At 40.1% G+C, this 23,227-nt stretch overlaps 1 protein-coding gene across 11 annotated transcripts in view; it reads right to left on the bottom strand.

The window, feature by feature from the left end:
• The window catches only part of SLC39A10 (solute carrier family 39 member 10), a 120,234-nt gene that overhangs the window by 34,596 nt on the left and 62,411 nt on the right, over positions 1-23,227 (bottom strand). The window contains exons 1-2 of one of the 11 annotated variants that reach the window (XM_083843029.1): positions 4,985-5,203; positions 3,871-4,023 (exon numbers count right to left, since the gene is read on the bottom strand). The exons of 4 other annotated variants lie outside the window; for them this stretch is intronic. In XM_083843029.1, coding sequence (XP_083699155.1) covers positions 3,871-3,882 — 12 coding nt within the window. In that variant the 5' untranslated portion in view covers positions 3,883-4,023; positions 4,985-5,203. Of the gene's footprint in view, positions 1-3,870; positions 4,024-4,402; positions 4,916-4,984; positions 5,234-13,725; positions 13,851-23,227 lie in introns of those variants that run through there. 6 more of the 11 variants (XM_083843033.1, XM_083843035.1, XM_083843030.1 and 3 more) reach the window with 6 other exon arrangements.

Here is a 23,227-nt window from a genome sequence, read left to right as displayed (position 1 = left end):
TAACGAATGCACAAGGATCAGTTTATGAATGTGGTACAGGTCAACTAATCTTGAGACGTGTCTTCACATGTAACGCTATATGACAGCACCTATCTGGAACATGTTTTATTACAGCGGTCTTTTAATAGGAGCTGTGATTGAGAACTCTGAAGTAACCTACAGGCAGAAACACTGAAACCAAATTTGATGCACAACGTCTCTGTTGAGCAGTATATTTGTAATTTTATGCAAATCCTGCAATCTTGCATAGAACTTCCTTTGTATATGCTTACTCTGAGGAGTTTGTATCTTATGCAGGCATTTTATCTTACAAAAAGTCTAGCCACATGAATGCTTTTACAGGACTTCATTTGATTTATGACTTTCAGACATGACCATAGTTTATCCCCTAACTCCCATTATTACGCAGACTACCACAATTCTGCCTTGATTTAGCTACCTAATACCAATGACAAATTAAGTCTTTGTCACTCAAGCATTGAATCAAATGGATAAGGGTTATAATTTTCAGCACCTCTTAACAGTTCAGAACTTTATATCCTTCTCACTCATCTCTGGTTAACAGCCCACATATTATGCGTACTTGATAGTACCGAGAAGATGGGACTGCCAACACACAAAAAATGTGAGGGGGCAGAACAGATACATTCCTTTAAGGTGAAAATAAAGTTTATCTTAGGAATGTTCTTCAAAAAACAACAAGAAACCAAACTGGAGATTCATTTTAGTAATTTTCAAAACTGCCACAAATTTTGGCCAAAAAAAAAAAGAGAGCAAATTGGTCTAAAGAAAATTGAACCTAGCCAGGTGATGTACAAGATCTATTTAGGAATATTTCTTACTCTGATCATTTTGTTCTCATAGAGCAATATTGACAGACATATATATACCTACATTCATGATCTCTAAAAGACAATGTAGTGCAAGTTCTGTAACAGGTTCAACAGTTTTTGCAGCAGTCTAATTTTGCCTTAACAAAACCAGACGATTCTGTTCACTCTCATCCTACTGCTTTGGAAAGCATCAAGCTATAGAAAATGTGATAGCCAGATAAGAATGAAGCTCATAGGCCAGCAGCAGCTGAGATAGAAAAGAGGCAGCAGCTGAGTCATTCCTCCTCTGCAGCAAGAGACAAGTCAGAAAATGGAAAGATGATGCAGCAGAATGTGATACCTAGAAGATGAAAACATTTCTGATGTAATGAAGTGTGTTCCCAGCATGGGTACAACACCCTACACATAATTTCAACATCCCTTCTTCTCATAAGCTTTTGAGACAGACATCAGGAAACCATCATCTTCCCAGTCTTTCTTCCTGGCTTCCAGCTCCGGGGCATTAAAACCTGTACAGCGTGTGGATTATAACAAGAAGTAACAAAATCCAAGTGACTTAAAACAATTATCTTTTTTCCCCCCTTTCTTCTTTACTCCTCAGACTGCTATTACACCAAAAAAATGGAAAAGTGATACTGAAAGAGTAGCATATAGAACATTCTGAACAGCTAAACTAACGAGCGCATATCTTTCTTTCCCTTAAGAGATTTCAATGCAGGCAGGGCATTGCTTCCATCATTTCGATCAGTTTTTGAACATTAATTTTTTTTATTATTATTATTAGCTTCACCTAATTGTCACATATTTCCTCATCACACGTTACTAGGTATACTTTAAATATCATCCCAACTGCAATTTAAAAATGACCTAAAAAAGACCTAAATTCTTTCCACATCAGCAAGCCCTTATCAGCAAGCTAAAATTACTAACTAGTCTTTATTTAAGATAACCTCAGAAGCCCACCCCCAGGTATGGATACTTTTTATATAATAAAATTATATTTAAAATGTTTGCCCTCTAAATTAAGTTTGACTTTTACAGAAAAGCAGGAAGTTATACTGATTTTCTTTAAATTAGAACTGAAATTGCTTCCCAAAAGGCGTGAATTCTTAGTACTCTCTAGACTGCACCTAAAACTCAATTCTATGAAAAGCATCCATGTAGACAAAGACAAAACTGCGATTTGGCTTTCCCTCTTTGAAACTTTTAAGGACATTTTTAGGTGCGTTAAGGAAAAAGTCAGGGTACATTCAACAGTTCTGAAACATGTTTTAAAATAAGAAGTGTTCTGACAATCAATAGCTAAACTGTGAAGAAAATGAAATTGTTTCTTTGTTCTGCTATTATTTTCATTGCTCACACACGCAGTTAAGTCCACTCATCCCCTAATCTATACTGTAGTCTGTAAAGATGCCATGATCTTTAAGTTTCACCACAGTTAAGGAACAAATCTCAGCTTGTAAGAAAACTTCCATGGAGCTTCACTTTCAAACGGTTTGTATAATTCTGCTGTTTTAGTAATCCCATCTGATGAAAAAAATCCTGTTTCCAAAACTAGACCGATTTTATGAAGTGCCCCTTATATATTCAAATTAACTTCCATTTCTGTAAAAACTGTGACAAAGACAAGAACGAACTCATTACAGCTGACAACATTGTGATTAAATGACATTAACACTGGATGGTGAAGGCAAACACATCCAAACTACCTACAAATTTTCTTCCTACTTGGACCAGCTACTGCACTGTAGATAATGTGTTATGAATGTAAGTATCTAAATTAGAGTTGCTCGACTTATTTAGTGAAGACCACAAAGAAAATCTATGCCAGGTTATATGTACTCATTTTGCCACACGTGTACGTAAATCTTTTGTCCAAATCAAACTACACAAAGCTTGTATCTTACCAAGGTGTCCTACTAAAGATTCAAAAGGAGCAGTTTATTAATATGTAGGGCTTAAGTACCATACACAATTAATATCCTCCTGCTGACTTTCCATGATATTATAAGATACATATCGTTACAGCGTCACATAAATCTTAGTTTCAGATCACAGCATGACCAAGCATTGGAGTAAACAAAGGTAATCATAAGGATCCATGCTTTTTTGCATAGAATAAATTTTCTGGAACATTCCCCCTTTGCCATGTTGCTTTACTGATTTTTTTTTTTTATGTAATAGGAGAAACAAACATACAACAGCTCATCTTGTGAATTTATTTGCACCGCTTTTTTATACTACAATTGTCTTCTCTGCACGTTTTCTGATTCCGTGTGAATACATACTCCAAACTAAGTACCTGGTTTTTCAGCCAGCCTGGAAAGCATAGAAAGATCTACATGAAAGCAAAGTATATTCTTCAAAACAAACCAAATTGTTTTGGATAAAGTTTTTATGTAGGCAGAATCTCCTTTCATGCTGCATATTCCAGATAGGCATTTGTGTACAATCTTTCCACATCCATCTTCTGTGGACACTAAGGTACATTTCCATACAGAACTGCCACCACTGATCTCTGCTCACTGATCGCTGATGTATACAGTTTATTCATGGCCTATATACAGGATCTATTCTCTTTTCTAAATAGACTGCATGGCTCCATACCTTTTTTCTCCAAAGTATAAAAGTGTCGGAAGTTTAAAAAGTGCCGCAGGACAACACCAATTTAAACATTTACTTTAAAACAAAAACCTAGTTAGGAAAGCTTCCTGTCATAATAGTTTCTTAAGTTCCTGGGAACCACAGAACTTTTTCAAATAATTTTCTTATATATACCAGAGTATAAGCCTAAGAAGTAAGCATTAATACGCCTAACTCTTGCTTTGAAATTAGAGCAGTATGTCTCACCAATCCACACGGATTACAGACTCCACTACACATTTAATTGAAAGCCCATTCTTAAGTAAATCCAAGTGTGTTCAAAATCTTAGTGTTCTCTTTTAATATATTTGTTGTATTAGTACCCATTTTTTGTATTTTCTCTTTTAATGTCATCGTATCAGTTACTGCTATCCGAACGCATACTAGAACATACCCGTTGGAACATTCCCCCGGAATTACTTCTGTTAATTAGACAATCGCTTCCACAATTTTGAAAACTAACCAGGCCTTCCACTGCGCATTTCTCAGTGCCGTATCAGGCTTCACCTATCACAGGCTCCCCCATTATTAGGGTATGACATTCTCTCTTAACAGAAAAAAAATAAGAAAAAAATTGTTACTTAGAGACATACAATGTTCAGTGCCAGAAACCAGAACGATTTCAACTCATAAAATGCTTATATTTATATAAAAGTGCTTATATTTCTAGCTCCAAGTGTTCATACATCAGAGGCAAGAAGCAGCAGATAAGGAAATCTCTACAGAAGGCAAAAAAGACAAAGATACCCGAAAATTTTAAAGAATGGTTTTATTCCAGAGCTTTAACATTAAACATGTATTTCCGAAGAAGGCAGTCTAAGCATTAGGAACTGAGAAGACCGTATCGGTTCCTCCTTTCCCTGGCGATGGCCGTGTAGGCTACACTACAGCCAGCGGCAGCACCTCCTCACCCAACTAGCTCTTACCTTCGATTGTTTAGGGTTACACGCGGATTACATGGCGCCAGAGCCATTCCTGCCGTCGCTAGCGCTACTAGGCACTCTGGGGCTAAGGAGGCGCTACCAGCGCGGCCCGCTCACCATCCCGGGGGTCCGGCGGCCCCCGCGGGGAGCCCACACCCCGGGCACCCCTCTGTGCGCCGTGCCCTGTCCGCGGGGCAGGTGCAGGGGCAGCACCTCACGCCTCCCCTCGGCCTCCACGTGGCGGGCAGGCACGGGGCGCTCCATGTCCCGCGGGGCCCGGCCGAGCTCCCCTGACGGAGCCGTCCCGACCCGCCGCGGGGGCTGCAGCGGGGCCCCACCGCCTCAGCGTGGGGGCTCCGGGCGCGGCTCCCCCCGGCCAGCCGGCGGGTCCCGGCGCCACGTCACGGGCCGGCCGCGCCGCCGAGCCCCCCGCGTGCCGGCGGCGGAGCTGCCCCCGCCGCTCCCGGCACCGGCTGCCGCCCAGCCGCCCCCCACCGCCGGCGGCCCGGGGCCGGCCGCCACCCTCACCGCCGCGCCGGCCGCTTGTGGGGGAGGGAATGTAAACAAATGGGGTTTTATAGCTACCTCACTCGAGTGCCGTGTGCATCTCCCTCTCCGCTCGGTACCAAACCGCCGCGGCGCCTCCTCCTCCTCCTCCTGCAGCTCCTGCCGCCGCCGCCGCCACGCTATTCACCAACCGCCGCTACGCCAACCGGCCGCCCGCCACACTCGCCCCTACGCAGCGCGCGGGCTGCGCTACGCGAGCTGACCCGCAGGGCGCTTCACCCAATGCGCGGCCATTTCGTCCCCTTCCCCCCGCCGCCTCTCCCCCCCCCCTCTGCTCCACCGCCGGCTACGAAAATGGCGTAGCACTCCCCCCTCCCCGCTGTTCCGCTCCCCTCCCCGCAGCGCCTTGCGCTCATCACTCAAGCGGGCGGTGGCGCGGCCGTGAGAGGAGCGAGGGGCCGAGGGCCGGGGCTGGAGCCGGAGCCTGAGGGAGTCCCGGGCTCGGGCAGCGCCGGCCGTGCTGCCCCACGCTGACGGCAGCTCGCCAGGCGGCCGCGGCGCCGGGCGAGTCCCCGGCCCGGCGCCTCGTGCCCCAGCGGCCTGAGGGGAGCGGGGCCGCCGCCCGGGCCGGGCCGGGCCGGGCCGGGCCTTCCCTCAGCGGTTGGCGGCGTCGGGCAGGCGGGTCTGTCTGTCCCGCAGGAGAGCTGTGCCCACAGAGCAGCCCTTGACTTCTGCACCCAGGAACCTCTCCGAGGAGATAGTACTGTCCCGACACACTTAACCCCTAAAGTGCTGTCAGGCTTCCTGATGAAATAAAATGAGCACCTGCGTGTTTGGGCAGCAAACATGGCCCCTGTTGGAGAAGCAGCCCCTCATCACAACATACTTGGTCCGTTGACAAAGTGCTAGCAACTGGCAGAGTCCAAAAATACGTGTAATACCTATGTAAATTAAAACCTTTACCAAACAATGCCAGGGTTTAGCGGACATTTTGGATTGCAACATAGAACATACAGAAACCCTTCATATCAAATCCTGTTCTCAAGAAAACCAGCTTATATTGTAATGACTATTTATAGAAGATATATTCAAAGACTAAAGTGCTGTTGTAGGAACATCTTAAATATGTTTTAAGCCATTTCCTTTTTCTTTCTGAGAAATTTGCATACAATCTCCACCACATTTTCCTCCAAAAATAACTGCTGCATAACAGGCTTCAGGCTGTAAGCAAACCTACACCGTTTTGTTCAGGAGGCACACGTTTTTCTTACAGACTCTCACGTTACTGAGTTGAACTAATCCTTTCTAAACTCATCCCTTTGTTAAACCCAATGTCTCACACCAGCGCTGCCCTAGGTTTGGCCTGGCAGAGCCAGAACCTAATCCCACCCACAGTCCTACCACAGTCCAAATTTTACTCTGCAGTTATCCACACCGATGGCCTCCCAAAGTCATTATGTGAATTTCTGGTTGGTGACATATCCCTAGAATACAAAGACTGTTTAAAATACTAAAAATACAAAGGATCAATAGTGTTAGTTTAGAAACTAAGAGTTGGTATCTGTAAGACTCAGAACAAACAAACAAATCCCATATAACCATAAAACTCAAGTTACACTGCAAAAACAAACAAAAAACAGAACAAACTTTTCCAGATAACTCATGAATATTCATTATAATGCAGACAATGTAACAGACGAATGAAGAGAAAGATGTAGGCTCATCAAACACTTACTGGCCTAAGACCGCAGCAGCTTTGTGCATTATGCTACACCAATCTTTCGGTATGAGGGACTAAATCTTTACTGAACTTTCCCAATTTCTCCTCTCCCCCCATCACTTTCATGTCCCGACGACAGAATCTAATTTCAAATCTTCTCCAATATTTTTTTCACTTCTTAGTGTTTATCGGGGGGGGGGGGGGGGGGGAAGGGAGGGGGCTGGGAGGAGGGGAAATCTACATTTTCCCCCCTCATTTTCTTCAAAATGCCCTGGTTTGTTTTCAATATTTTTCTTCTTCACAGCTCAGGTCAAGCTTTGGAGACCGTTAAAGTGATTACAAAGCCCTATACCAAAACAGCACATCAGATTATTTATATGTTGATTTGAATGATTTCTGCCTCAAAAGCAGTCCTTTCTCTCAGCATTTTTGTACAGGAAAAAAAAATACAGACCTGATTCTGACATTAGTCTTTAGATACAAGGTACACTGACCTTGCAGTTAGGTTACTTCTCCCTAGTCTTAACCATATATTTTAGTGCACAAACTGCCTGTGCATGGATACTTAAAGGAAAGAAACTATGAGTGTCTACATCTTAGCTTCACAAAGCAAGTACAAGAACTATTAAATCAGGCATCACTATGAGAAGCATGCCTCCCTGTAAAGCACATGGAACAACTTTCTGTGCTGCAGGGAAACTTGTACAAGAGCTGGAAGCCAGCACTGCAGGAGGGCTTGTAGCTTTGGACAACAAATGTATGCAGCAGATCCAGATTATTTTTTCAGCATTTAAGCACTGAACAGAATATGTTGCTATACTTTTAGAACAGAACTTTTTTTTTTTTTCCTCCCTCTTGTCTCACGGGACACTTTTTGAGTACTGCTGCATTGCCCATTGATGTGCAGGATGGAAATATATCCTGTCAAGTAACATCCAAGGGCTCATGGTATAATGCTGCAAAAGCAGACTGGGGCTTCTAACAGTGCTCCTCTCAAGATGACGTCCTGTCTGGAGACACATTTCCAGCTCCAGTGCTGGGACCTTTTTCCCCTTCCTATATCCCATGGACCTGATGTGTTTGGTCATCAAAGCCCAGTCAGCTAACTGTGTTACCAGGGGAGATGATGAAGGAAGAAACAGAACATAATGTTCTGTTTTGGATACAAGATGCAGGCCTAAAGAGAAGTGCAAGGTTGGACAGAATTTGAGAGATCCCATACACTGACTTCCTGTTCTCCCTTTGTAAAACCCAACTCCATGTGGGGGATAGAAAGTATATACATATGCATACACGTACATAGGTTGTTTAGAAGCAAGTTTTTAGTCATTTTTAATTTTAAAAAGGAGAATTTAGGTTTTTCTTCCTCTTACGCTCATATATCCTGTTGATAATTCTGCAGAAGGTTTCACTTCTTATATCCCAGTACTGCTTCTGTCTGTAAGCAAAAGGAAGAGTCTCGGACATATTCTTTGGGAATTAGGAATAATTATAATGAGGAGGAAAAAAACAAACCAAATCAAACAACAACAACAAACTTTAACCAGGACAGATTTGCATAGAAAGCTATTAGTTGAAGGTGTTGACACATCATCTACTAAGTGGGAACAAAACGTAACCATTTGTTACCAAAATTAAGTTTTATACCCCTAAAGCACAAGTCTCTGGCAAATTCAGCTTTTTCTTGACTGAAGAGCTCAACCTCATTTTATCGCTTTTAAAATATAGATGTCTCAAGAAAAGCCAAGATGGTGGCTTGAAAAATCAACTTCCTCCTTCATTCAAAATTATCTTTAAGATTGGTCCAAAGATTTATCAGAATTTATGGCAATTTGAGTGCTAGCATACCTGCTTTTGTGGTTTATCTATTTCTTTTCCTGTTCTTTAAACCACCGTTCTAGCTTTTGTTCTTGTTTTTCATTAATTCTGAGAGCCTGAATCAAAGTCAGAATGGCTTTTTTTCTTTTTTTATTTGACGATGACCTATAAATATTATTCAGCTTGTTGAAGGAATTTCATGGAGATAGCAAGTGGCAGAATTAACCTTGAGGAGGTAGAAAATGGCTAACAGGGCAAAGCCTACTTTCCAAGCAGAGAGATTTTACCAAATTCCGTTGGAACTGAAGAGCTTTACTACAGGAGACTTTACTCAGAAGTATGCTAACAAGAACTGCTTAAGTGAAATATCAAGGAATCTTACAAAAGACATTTTATTTCCTCATTACATAGTTTCCTAATCTGGATCTCAGAACATGACCTGTTGATAGTTGTCTCCTCTGCTTTGAACTTATCAACATACTATATAACCCTACACAGTTAATTTTATTGCACAGATTTACCTGTACTTTCAATATTCAATACAGTTGTTTGATATGCACTCATTTTCAGGCTATGAGTTTGCGTACTGATGCAGGAAAAACTTTGCTTATGGCAAGGACATAAGCGAAGGTGTTCGAGCGTCCAGGTGAGCTTAAGTATCACTACAAGCAAGTAGTGATTCTGTGATTAAAGCTCATGCTTGGAAATAGGCAGTGGTGCCGTCTGGGGGATTTCTTGGCTTGTTTACATTGAATTTAAAGGCCAAGTTTATTTACTCCAAGGCAGTATATAAAAACAGCAGTTTTAGTAGAGACTATATATGCCTTTTTTCAAATTCTTGCTCAAGAATTTGATCTTGTTTAAGCCTGTTTGGTGCACTTGTTTACTAAAGTTTTAATAGGTTTTATCTGTAGAAATTCCAATGATAATTCAAAGTAGGCCTGGTTGGTTTTTCACCAACCAAAAAGGACCATGGGAAGTTTCTTTATTCATAAGAAAGGACAAAAAGGGAAAATATATCTGAGCTTTGTTTTTGTTGTTGTTTTCCAAGGAACAATTCTTACCCTTCTTCCTTTACAACAACATATGCATACTCCCCCACGTGGGCAGCATATATACATGTACAGACATATGCATAGGATTTGAAGCAAAAGTATAATGTCAATGACTTACTCTATGTAATTTTAAATATGGTACTAGTGTAAATATTGACAGGAAATCCGTTTAAAAAGAAGTCCATGATTATTATTATTTTTTTAAATATGCCAAAACAAGATACAGATTTTAGGGAAGTTTGTTTTAGAAGTTTTTGAGTCAGACTCTTTGTGGGAAGGGTTAGGCTTTTTGTTTGTTTTTAAATACACACTGACATTTTTAGTGACAAAAATTAAAACCTTTTTCATTTGCTGTAGGTTACATTGGCTAAGGTTACATAAACATCAAAGGACATAAGCAAAAGGGTGTGATGCTGCAGCAACAACTGAAGTATTTGTTCCACACAGCTTTTTTTTTCCTGGAATATGGAAAGATACAAGTATGACTTGTAGACCTTTCATTCATTTTGGAAAGCTAGCAAATGCTACTATAACTTATCCATAGGAAAACTCTTGGTGGGTGAACTTTGATTAAATCTCTGCTTTTGTTTTGTTGTTGTTTCCTTTTAACACAATTTGCCAGTCCTACTATCTAAAGCAGCCAAAAGCCCTTTCATAGGATCCGAGACGCACCAGATTTGCCAGTAGCAGGAATGGGAGAAGATTCAAAATGGAAGATATTAAAAGATGAAGACAGTGTTTCATGTCCTTCTTTCTCTCTGGCTGATTTGGGTTTATTTATTTTTCTCATTCCTTCCTGCCTTTTAAAGACACCTGTTGCTGTGGAATCTTTTCTGTAGCACTAGTTACAGAAATAACAAGTTTAGAGTTTATACCAAAGGATATGACCCAGACCGTCTTCTGTATTGTATGATTTGTCACATGTGCAGTTTGCACTGCTCTGTCACACCACTTCCTCTTCAGCCTTTCACTTCTTATAACAAGTAAGCAGAACATAGGTTTTGGATTGACATATCTTATAGGATATGAGATTTTTTTAATTATTATTTTTTTTTAGGATAAGATAGTAAAAAAAGGCATGATGAGAGGGGGAAAGGCCAGTCAGCTGCTTCCTTCAGCACATGACTAGGCTGAGACTGCTGAGCACAAAGAACTTATGGTCACAACCACAGAAGAGCTCTGTAGCTCTGTATCAATAAATATGGGATATTCTCCACTGGAGCCATGCAGGGTTCAAAACATTAAACAAAGCTGTGTTAGCTGGCTGGGTGGAGTACATTGAAAATTCCTCTAAAGGCTTGTATTTATGAAAGCAAACTGGATCAATTCCAGAACTGACCCACCTTGCTGAAAAGGAAATATTGACTTGAATGTAATCTCTTTACATGTTGAGGAACTTTATACCCTCTTCTCAAATAGAATGGAAAAAAATTAGTGATACTGTCCCTGACATTATTTGAAAGAATCTATGAACAGGCAAGGAAAACAATGAAGGTCAGTATCTTTTAAGTCAGTCCCTGCCAATTTTTAATCTCTACTTGGATGATTGGCAGTCTTTATGTATAACCAAGACCTAGATGAGCAATAGGAACAGTTCTGCTAAAGCTGCATTTTAGTCAGAAGCTGGGGTGAAATTCACATTTCTTTCACCTCTGTTACACATGGAAGTGGAAATGACAAATGTTAAACAAATGCAATTCCTCCATTATCAGTGGGTAGAATTGGGAAGCCAAGATATCCTTAAGTTACTGGCTACCTGTTTTGGATACCTCGGGAGAGGCTGATCGTCTGAAATTTCAACAGTGGAAAGGGAAGTCACTATGAGCTACCGTGGATATACTTCAGTAACTTAAGCTTGAATGGATGAGGGAGGATGCTGGATAGCCTCATCCCTTCTTTATCACAGATCCCAAGCCTCAAAGGAACATCCACAGAGAAGACAGGAGACAAGAAGAAGCACTGTCAGGGAAAACAAACACCACAGATACTGCTTGCAGAAATAAAATTATGAAACGGTTGGTTTTTATGCTTGTTTGTTTTCCTTTAAATCAACCGTACCAGTAGCAAAATCTAAAAATCAACAGAATGAATCTCAAAATTACTGATAGCTGGCTCACAGCCTAGGGAGCTCAGCTAACTCACAAAAGAGTTGGTTTAAGCTTAGCTGTGTTGGTCCTTCCATGCCTGGTAACAATGTATGTAGGAACTGGAGGGAGCAGCTGGATGGTGGCCCTCAGGGTCCTACCAGTATTAAAGGTACACCACCTCTCTTTGAAATGCTGGCATGTACTGAAGTTGGTTGTTCTTTTTTATTATTTTTCCCCATAATTTACTTTATTATTATTATTATTAGTTCCACTGTATTCTACAATGAAAAAGCATGTTAAAGACCCCTATTTCTTCAGGAAATAAAGAGGTGCCAGAAGAATTATGAATGACATTAGGGAATGGCCTGATTCCCAAATCTTTAACTACAACCATTTGACAGTGCGTCTAGGTGCTGCAGCCTTATTTTCATGCCTGAAAATGCTTTGCGCAGTTGGATGATAATTACAGTTTTAATGACACAAGTAGGAGTGTGAACTTAAGCATAAACAGCTATGGAGAAGAAAGCAAACTTCAGCTGATACACACACTGATGAAGCACAGGCTCACACACAACATGGTCTAAATGACAAGAAATGTGAAAATCTGAGATGAATACTAGTGAAATTACCCGGAGGGACAGGTCACGTGAATGCACACAACTAGAAGCCTTGAGGAGATGCAGAGAAATGGGGAGGCCCTGCTTCACTGCTATTTTTCAGCTGTGTATGACTTTGCAATTTCACATGATGACTTATATAAAACAGAAGTAACTCCACTGAGATAGGGCTATAGCAGCAGCAGCAGGACAGAGTAATCATTATGAATACATCCCGTTATCTTTTAGAAATGGAAAAGAGGTTGGAACCAGTAAACAAGTAGAGAGAAATTTGTACAATGGCTGGGTTGGCTAGCAGTAATTACTGAGAGAACTAGCAGACTGTCAATCTCAGAGGAAGCAAAACAGCCTGAAACATGTTTGATGCCAGTTTTGACATAATTGAAATAAATAAATGTTATGCTCGAAAATTCTTGATTTCCCTCAGACTATTTACATCTTTCCACCTCTCACAGATAACCTTCCTTTCTGTTATCCCTTACATTCCACTTTATAACTACATCTATTTTTTTGAAAATTCATTCCCATAAACACAATGGGAAACTCAGATGAGCCTCCATGATACCTCTAATGAAATTATTGTGGACTTCCCCAAGGAAAAAAAATACAAGATCGAGTTCTTGCCTTCAGTTGGTAAAGCAGTACATTCCAAGGTTATTTAAAACTAAATGGTAAACAGCCAAAATCTGGTCTTTATAACAAGTAAGTTGTAAAGTATAGTTAAGTATAACTCTTAATGGTGTAATTTCAGTTACATTTTCAGAATCACTTTTCTATTAATTAAAGGTTATATACATGAGACAAATCTGCTGGATTAACTGCAAATAAAATTCAAAGTTTGAAAGCCATTAATCTATCAAATTTCCAGTTCACTAAAATACTGAGAATTAGTTTCTGAAGCACAACAGAGTATCCTTTAGCAAATCAATGTATAATGAAAAGGAGGAGCTTCAAGACACTGTTTCATAAAACTAAACAGAAGGTAAAACTAAAGTCAATATTAACTAGTAATTTGCAAGGAAGCTGGAAATAAGAATATTTTAGACAAGCCAGTTACTTGAAAAGAGACTGCTCAGGGCTGTACAGGTCACGCGTACCTGGTCGGGGCTGACTCATTGCCAAATTCCCATGTGAAGCAGAGGCAAGATTATGGGAAATACTCATCCCAAAGCGTGCTCACACAGTTTTACTTAAGCTTATCTCAAATGACCGAAAAGTCTGGACAGTGCGATTCCAGGACAACATTATTTATATTACAGACTGTGTTAAATATATAGCATAAGAATGACTGGAATTCACAGCTGTTTTTCCAAGGGGACTTCTGTTTTGATGTAATCTACACTCCCTATCCTAAAATGAAAGCATACTAATGTTGTCCATCATTATAGATGATAATTAGACAAAAATAGCCTTGGTTATCACAACTTCAAAAGCAGTGAATCAGAAAAGGAACTGCCAGCTGTGGTGCACCTGAAACTACTGCATGTGCCCCCTCCCCTTAAGAACAGATCAGTCCACTTACATAAAGCTGAGTGCCAAATTCATCATGCAGGACAGCAGTGTCTGATTCTCGTCATTTCCCTCTTTCTCTTCTTCCTCATTTACAGGAGAAGGAGTCTGCATGGCCTATAGTCACTTCCCTCAACAGGAATAGCTGCTATCTATGCAATTTCTTTTTTAAATCACTGTATTTTTAAGAAGCTGTGTGAGCAGGGCTTTTTTTATTTATTATTACATTGAAATTGAACTTTGAGCTAGTAAAAACAATATTATGGTAATGCTGTTGTCCTAAAACCAGAGCTGCTGTTTTCACAGGAGGTCACTTCAAATTGCTTCACAGAACTTTGGGCTGTTGAGCACCGAGACGTGTGCAGTGCATCAGGACCAGTTATTGCCAACAGAGAAGCAGCAGAGGGCTATTTTTCAGAGGTTATTGCTGAGAGTTGTTAATGTAATCCAAGATTTAATGCAGAAAGAAGCAGTTTTTGTGGGAGAGAGTGGGGAGGATTAAAATTACTGCAACTTTTTCATTTTTAAATACCACTTGTGCTGCACTGCAAAACAGCACAAGAACAGCATTCATCTCAAAAGTCAATGATCTCCTGAGGACAAAAGAGAGTCACTCTTCCTGCTAACATAACCTGGTCAACAGAGATGTGTGCAAGACAGAGACAGTCACATTTGCAACTGCCCACTGCCTTGAAATGATGCAGATCCAAAATAGCTGTGAGGCGCGCTAAGGCAGATTTCCCCCTTTGGCTCTTCCTTCAATTCTTCTTACTCCCATGACAAATGCAGCTGCAGAAAAGTCATGCTGGTATTAGGACATTACCAAATTGTCATTTGATTTTTTTTTTTTTAAGAAGGTCAAGAAACAGTTTTTAAAACATTTAAACCAGTGCTGATGGTTTGTCTCTGTAACAGCATGTGCCAAGATGGAATTGTAACTGAACAGCAATAAGAATATAAGAATAGAGCAATTGCTAAGAAAAACTTGTCACTGATAAGGGCTCAAATGTAAAACTGAAGCTTGCTGTCTCCACTACCTGCTCTTCTCCATGCAGGCCCCTGAAGTTACTTACTAACCAGTGACTCCTGTTACATAGCACCTCAGGCGAACTGCCTTGGAGATGGAGGTTGTGGAATACACACGTTTTGCTCCTGCGAGGAACAATCTTCTGAGAGTTAAGTTTTAAACAGTTTTCCTTCAATATCACACAGGAAGAGGCAGCTTGAGAATGTTTTCCTATCTGATGCTTACACAGTGACACACACTGTCACAGTGCTGCTGAAGTTAACATCCTAATAAAAATAGCTTCTCCTCAGTGGACTTTGTTTGCTTTAGCCTGACATTGTTTTCAGGGCATTTAAAGCTTAGCAATAATATTTGTATGGTCTTGAAACTCTGTTCTGTTTTCGGAAGAAAGTGAGTTGATAACATAAGTTCAGAAAGGAGGCAAGAAATGTTTTCCTGTCATTTCATTTTGTCACGTCCTAGGAGGAGCAAAACCAGATATCAGCAACCTCCCACAAAAAAGCTGACTGCTAGAGCTTTTTTAGACAACTTACTTCAACATTGGTCTTATGCCTTTAAAAAAAAGGCATGAACGTTTTTATACATCATTTTGAGATGCCTATGGGAAGACTACTTTGTTGGAATGTTTTAGGCTAAGATTTTAATACAATTTAGTCTTAAGTACTGCAAAGCATCCACAAACTACAAGGTAGAAATGATTACTGAAGTGCTTAAAAACCAGGCAAGTAATATGTGAATGACAGTTTCTTCACTACCCATGCACTCAAAAACATGTGAATCACCTTTGGCAGAAAGCAGCTTTCTATCTGATGAATCTGTAAGCTGCTAGAAAAAACGTACAATGATGTTGAACAGGGAACAGTAAGTCCTGTTCAGACAATGGGATGTGAGACTTTCCTCCCTCCACCCCCCCATTGTGCTTGTAGCTGGTAAAGTTCCAAGACAACGTGAAAAAAAAATTGCTTTCTATTACCCTAAAGCAGTAATTTCCTGTAGTCACCTATGGAAACTAAAGGAAGGCTGGTTTCACTGTTCCCTGAAAATGATGATGAAACAAGATTATAAAGGAAAATGGTACTTACCCTTTATCAGACTCCAATTCAAGAGTTTAAGACATATTCCCAGGCTTACCCAGGCAAGTATTTACCTCAACTCAGATGCTTAGTAGCCCATTCAAATCAATGGGAATGCAAATATGCTAAGAGCGAGTCACTCACACGCCTTAGGGTCTTGCTGAATCACATCCTTCACATGCAACAATCATTACCAAAAATTGTGGTGGCGACCATACACCAAATCTGGCAAAGAGTATCTGTTAGGGAAGGTAGAGCTCAATGAGACACGAAGCCTGTGTGTGTGTGTGTGTGTGTGTGTGTGTGTGTACAGACACTGCCATGACACGACCAAGCATTTCCATCTTTTCCAGATTCTGCCACTTCTGGAGACTCCTAGATACTAATAGCCAGGCATTTTGAAAGCCATGTCATTTCCTTAGGTACAGTGCATACACATTAAAAAATAAATAAATCTTGCTTTCTGTCAGGCATGTGACACCATAACCATATATTTTTTTTTTCTCTGAAATGCTTCATACACACTGAATTCAGTAAGAACCAAGATGACATTGGTTCTCCTTTTATTTGAAACTAACTTTTAGGCCTCTCCAACATGCTGAGAGGTATCTGTATGCTCTGCTCCCAGACTTTATGGGGCTTTATGAAAAAAGCAGGAAACAAAGAGCTGATCTAAAAATCTACTAAAATATGCTCACTTCCCTAAGATCTGGATTAAATTTCCAAGTCCATTTTGTTTCTCAAATTCCACAGTTTTCAATAGTTTTTTTTTTTTTTAAATAAAATGGAAGAGAAAAATATATAAAATAAACACATCTATAATTAAGCAGTAGTGGACAGCTATCAGTAATTGGCATGGCTTGCTTTCTATCCCGTAGAGATCTTTGCACATGAAGAAAAGCTCTCTTCTACCTCACACCCTCAAGAAAATTGTTTTAACTTTTAGTTTCTTTGGACTGATTTTATATCATTGTAAGCAACAAGGTTTTTTATTGCTTTTAACTGTCAGAAATTGTTGCAGAGAAGCGTGCAGTGTGGGTACTATAGAAACCACATACCATCTGCCTTAAAAATACGTTGCCTCTTTGTTTTGCCTTCATTTCTGTGCCTAGAGGATTTTATTAAAGAGCTATATTTCATAGCGAGTTCTTGTTTGCCCACTTTGTAGAAAGTTTTACCTTGCTGTTTTAGGGCCTGCTCCTGTAGATCAGCTGCAGGAAAAAGTCTAAGCAAGGGTGCCAGGTGAACCAGCAAAAGAACCAAAAAGAACCAAAAGAACCAGCAAGGGTGCCAGGTGAACGGAGCTGCTTTTGTGCACAGCTGCAGGAGCTGAGACCCCAGCCAAGCAGAGTCGCATATACTAGCCTACTCCCTGCAAATATAGTAAGCACAGGCCCCTTCCCCAAAAAGTTCAAAATAAAACAAACAAACAAGCTACTACTATATGTAAATCAATACATAAAAGAGAATAAATAATATGAACCAGTCCTGGTTTCATCTGGGATAGAGTTAATTTTCTTCACAATGGCTGGTAATAGTGCTGTGTTTTAGATTTAGGAGGAAAATTATGGTGACACACCAATGTTTTAGGTACTGAGCAGTGCTCATACTAAGTCAAGGACTTTTTGGCTTCTCATACTGCCCTGCCAGTGTGGAGGCTGACAAGAAGCCAGGACGGCAGAGCCAAATGGACCACAGGGATATTCCCCAGTGTGTGGCACCAGGCTCAGCAATAAAAACAGGAGAGCTGGCTGGGTGCCAGGCTGGGCATTGGCCAGTGGGTGGCTAGTAACCGCAGCGTGCCTCATTTGTGTTGTGTATTCTTTTATTCTTCTTTTCCCTATTAAACTGCCTTTATCTCAACCCTTGAGTTTCGCTTTTTTTCCCCCCTCATCCCCTCCCCCATCCCACTGAAGGAGGATGTGAGTGAGAGGCTGAGCCGTGCTGAGCAGCCTGCTGGTTAAGCCTTAACAGAACCGAATACAGATGCAGAGACAGACTGCCATACGTCCCAAAGCATGCATTCTTGTATTTTTTTTTTTTTTCCAGAAGTTTAGAGAATTTTTCTTATTCTGCATTAGGAATTTGGTAAATTTGAAATCCACCAAAATAGCCTGGTTCTACATTTGTGCGGGGGAGGGAGGAAATCTACGTTTAGAGCTGCTGACTGGCATCACATTAATTTACATCAAGTTGTAATTGCAATGCATGTAATTTCAGTTCCAGTACTCTAGTACTGAAATCAGAATGATGCCTATTACACAAAAAGGCACTTCCTTTTACAAGACATAACACTAGTTAGAAACTCAATGTTTGTTGAGCTGAAACACGGCCTGAACCAGCAATGAGCTCTTGGAGATTTCATAAGAGAGTGCTGAAAAGGATGGCAGCCCTATATCCATTCACCATTACAATACAAAATACAACATTGTTTAGCCACTTTTTTGTCCATTTGCCTCCTAATTTTTTAAGATTAGGAACTAGATAACTTCAGGTTTTCAGCTATTTGTTTTTTTTTGCTTGAGGTAGCAGTTCAGCACACCTGCCAGAAACCACCAATGCTGGTTTCATGGAGTTCCTGAGACGTAATGGCAGACGTAATGCTGCAGAGCTGCAAAATACTTGAAGCTGTCTCACATTTGACCGACTACACCATTTTAGCCTGTGCAAGTGTTTATGGGAATCTTTAAGGTGTATTTTAAATCATGTTGTACAACATTAGAAGTGAAATCATGACCATTTACAGAAGACCAAACCAGCTAGATGATCATAGCCAGGGACTCTGCTGACACTGGGAACAACCAAAGCCCAATGCCACTTTGCTTCAGTCCATCCATATATCATATTAAATAATAAACAAAGCCTGACCCCACCCTCCCTGAATTTGGGTGGAAAAAAAAACACAAAAAAACTGTGTCTAACCATTGCAATTCTATATTTAACAACTACAGAGCAGTTTATAATAGTTCTGATTCTGACAGGAAGAGCTATTAGTCTTGACAAACAGCTTTTCCATATCTAAGCCACCACAGCTCCAGCAATGTCTGAAGACTTACGTGAATGCCTTATTAATGTTAGTTCATAAGCTAGCACATGTCCTTTCCAGGGATCAGATGTGCACTCTAATCACTCACAGTCAAAATGCATTCTGTTTCACGAATGCGTAAATAACCCCATATCTAAAGACACGTAATGCAAAGATGGAATCAGGGTAAATGGTCTTGCAGGAGAAGAATGGAACAAATATATTGTAATTAAGTAAATAAAATATTGTAATCTAGTCAACTTCCATCTCTGAACTGATTAAGGCTGCACAACAGGAATAGAAAACTAGCTGTGCCCTGAGGACGGCTTTCTAGGAGAGTAGCTTTCTAGCCAAAGCATTAGAAGATGTGTAATTAGGTATGCAGCATTCAGCTGGCTAATAGACTGTCTCCTTTGATTGACACTTCTCATATGACTAGTTTTCACATTAGAAGGTTGGGGCTTTACCAACTGGTTTAAATGATAATAAATGGAGAGGCTATCATTTATTGCAACGTTACCTGGTCTAAATCTGAAAATACATGTAGTTACATACATAGAGCTGTATTGACAAACATAAATTACCATGCTTTTTCCAGAGCAGGATTTCTGTTGTGGCAGTTACTGGCTGGTTTAGGATTCCTCTTATCTGTTGCACCGTGACTAAAGTTTACGATAACATTTTCTTCTATTTCCTTACTCTGAACATTTATTCAAACATTCAACTTTAAGCTACATGCTAACAGACATTGCAAATTTAAAACTGCAATGTTAAAAAAAACTTCCAAAAACCCTTCAAGTATTTATAATTACTTTAGAAGTAATGTAAGAACACTGCCTTCAGCATATCCCAAAATATACAAATGTACACTAGATTAATAATTGCTTTATTTCTGTTTCAGTGTCCTGTGATTCCAGCAGTGATCTCTCCTTCTCTGTTAGAGGGAAGATGCCAGATGCTGCATTTTCAAACTAGCTTAATTCCACTGTCTCCCTGAGGTTTCTTCTTGCAGGAACAGGTGTAGTGCTTCACTGTAGAGGACTGACATCCTGTCAATGCAAAGCCAGGGTGCTTTATTCTTTTGTATGAGAGGGGAAGGTCTAAAGTTAAGCCAATAATTATGCTGAAGAGATATGGACTGAGCCGCATTAAGTCTGACATACTCCTGCAGTAAGAGAGGAATTGGACTTAGAGCATCCTCACAGAGAATACTTGCAGTGTCCTCCATCTGGGAAGTCAGTACAAAGCTGCCTCACTTGAGCTACAAGTTCTGTTTTTCTGAGCTTCTGTTCTTCCTTTTAGTTACCAACAACTTTTACTCAGGTACAGATTTACTGAAGGTGGGGTGTGAAAGTGGGCTAATTTAATTCCTATTAGTCCCTGTCTCTTCTTGTTTTCCTCCAGAGCTAGCAACCAATGATAAGAAATTGGAGAAGGCTATAGGATTGCACGCCCATAAAAATCACAGTGAACAAATTGCTGAGGAGGTGGTAAGCATCCTTTATCCAGATGGAATTAAAGTAATAATAAATCTTGGTCAACACAAGACAAACTCATAAAAAGCCCTGAAGTCTGAAATTCTGCTGCTCTGCTCTTGCAAGTCCACTTTGGTTATAACAATGGGTACATATTTGAAAAACAAAATAGAAGAAATGCACAGTTAATAACTAATGCTCTTAACCAGATGCACTGCCTTGCTCTCACTTCTTTCCTGACAAAAAGGAATTGGTAGTGGTCTACTAGCTCCTTCACTTCTGAACCTGAACTGGGTTCTTACTAACTGGAGATACTGCTCCATAGAAAGACATTCTAGAAGGTTAACTACAAAACTCTGTATGCAGTTCAAATATACCTGAAGACTGAATGGCAGGAATCCTCAATTTGAAAAATACAATTAAGATGTACAGAATGGACTTGCTTCACAAAGAGTTTTTAAATGTAGTTCAGGATTGTCTCAGGGTAATTAAAACCAAAGGGTCAGAATCAGCTTCAGACAAAATTAAAGGGGTGAAAAAGCACATGATTATACGTTCACTACTTTAATAGAAGAAAATAAGAGGTTTGACCTGAAGAGAAGTGAAATGGAAGCTAGCCTGGAACAGACAAGTGGCACTTGCATCAGGTGCCCGAAGGAATTGGCAGTGTCAAAAAGCTTTGTTCTCCCGCCCCCCTCCCCCCCCCTTTGGAAAGGTGGATGGCAGATATGTTGAAGCAGTATTCAGGGAAAATTCAGAACGTATTACTCGGTTGGGAGAATGCCAGAAGGAAAGCATCTGAAAACATCAAGCACAATAACTCATTTCACACATTTAACCAGTTTTGCAAGTGACACAGATTATGCAAGATCCTTTTCTCTTCAGCTTTGACAGCTGTCCTGCTGTACAATAGCGTCCCCAAAGCTCTCAAAAAGCAGTTTCAGCATTTGTCATTCACATGTCCCTCTTCCCACTATTTGTGCCCTGTCTAGATTAAGATTGATGTTCCTAAAGTTCTCTCACCATTACATCTCTGGGAAAAAAAAAATGAAGTTGCCTTAGCAATATGCAATCACCTCAGCAAGGACAAACTTTCTAACATCCTCAATATTCATGCATTATGTACATGGAGATCCCATGGTAGATCTTGAGAGGATCAGGATGATTTCCAGGAGGGTCTCCTGCTCCTAGATAGAGCCCTGTTTAAGAGATCACACAGCTTTGGTATATCGGTCCCATTCTCAGTGAATGACCCCAAAGCTCCTTCTCATGCAGTTATTGCAGAAATGCAATAGCACAAGGTCTTTTGCCCATGATAACCTCTCATGTGGAAATCCATGTCATTTGTTGAGCAGGCCTCCTACTGCAGCTTATATGCAGGAAGTCTGATGTTCCCTACACATCACATTTATTGCGTGACATAGCAAAGGGTGCCCTTGCAACATCATTCTCTCAGATATCCTTTACTGGCAAACAATAACCCTGAACTATGACAGTTTCCATACAGCTCCCCAGACAAGATGATGAAGACATAGTGATTCCTTCCTCTTAAAGTCAGCTTTGGGCAGACAGGCCCTTGAACCTGCATAAACCCTCAGAGATGATTTCTTTTCACCCTAATTTGAGGGAAAATTTGAACCTTAACTAACAGGAATATATAGGGCAAATATTTTCTAGAGATCTCTTCCAATGGTATCTAGCTGATCTTGTTTTAGAAAGTGAACGTTATTTTGACATTTCAATAAATATTAACTGTTTCATAAATGTTTGATGAAACATAAATCGAACAGCACATTCTTATTTCTGATGCAGCAGTATGCAGAGGCAGTAAAAGTGACTTAAAACTAGTGATGAGAGAGAAGAAAAACCTAGAAGCCGTTTAGTACATTTACCTATTCAAAAAGAATTTACTATCTTCGAGTTTTTGTAGATTCTTTTTATGAACCTAAAATAGCACTTAGTGTTTTAAGGTTAGACATACTGAATTAACATTATCATTTCTAGGGGTCTGAAGAACAAGACTTGCAAATGAATATAAGTAATTAAAGTACTCTAGCAAGAATTAAGGTGAGCACAGTAATAACTGGGCTTGCAGGTTAAAATCAAAAGCACCAGAAAATCCCAGTAAGTTATATACCAGCATAGATGCACAACTGGAAACATGACATAGAACTTCTCACAGCCAGTTCCACCCTGTCTCTTTGCCAATAAAGCCTAATTTTCTTTTAGGAGAAAGAAGTACAGTTCGTTCCTATTACTTTAAAATAATTCAATGGACAGTACTACTTTAACACAGCTGCACCTAAATGACATAATAGTGTCTAAATGGAAGCTTAATAGGAAGAGTTAGAGAGAATTATCAAGAGAATAGACAAGATGACTGGGGAGGAGGGTGGGGGAATGAAGATAATAATCAGAAATACTGAAAGAAAAAAAGTCTGTGGAACCAAGTAAGAAGTCATGAAGGCAATGGATATTCTGGAATTAAGGTGAGGGTTTAAATAGGATGAATAGGAGTGGACTTTAAAAATGCAAATATGAGATGAAAAGAAAGAGAGAACTGAGAATGAGACAGAAAAAGTAATGGGAAAGTTTTGTTGGCTGAACAAGTACAGTGACCTTAAAAGAACAAGTTTGATACAGACTAAGAAGCACTTGAAACCATAAGGAGACATTTTAACAGGTGAGACACTCTTTACAGTTTATTAAGATCAATTCTGCTTAGAATTTGAGTTTATGTAGTTTCAGCTGCAGTCCAGGAAAAAAAAAAAAGGTAAAAACAAAACAAAAAAAAACCCTGCCCCATCTGATTATGACTTCGTTTCTGAATCTCCTGAAATTACCTGAAAATTGCCAGAAGACATAACACTGAAAGAGACTATTGTTGATTAGTCCAACCTTTGATGTTGTAGACA

This window comes from Anser anser, assembly GCF_964211835.1.
Source record: "Anser anser genome assembly, chromosome: 6".
NCBI lineage: Eukaryota > Metazoa > Chordata > Aves > Anseriformes > Anatidae > Anser > Anser anser.
Note: the sequence above shows the minus strand (reverse complement) of the source record. Positions and strands in the feature narration are given on the sequence as shown.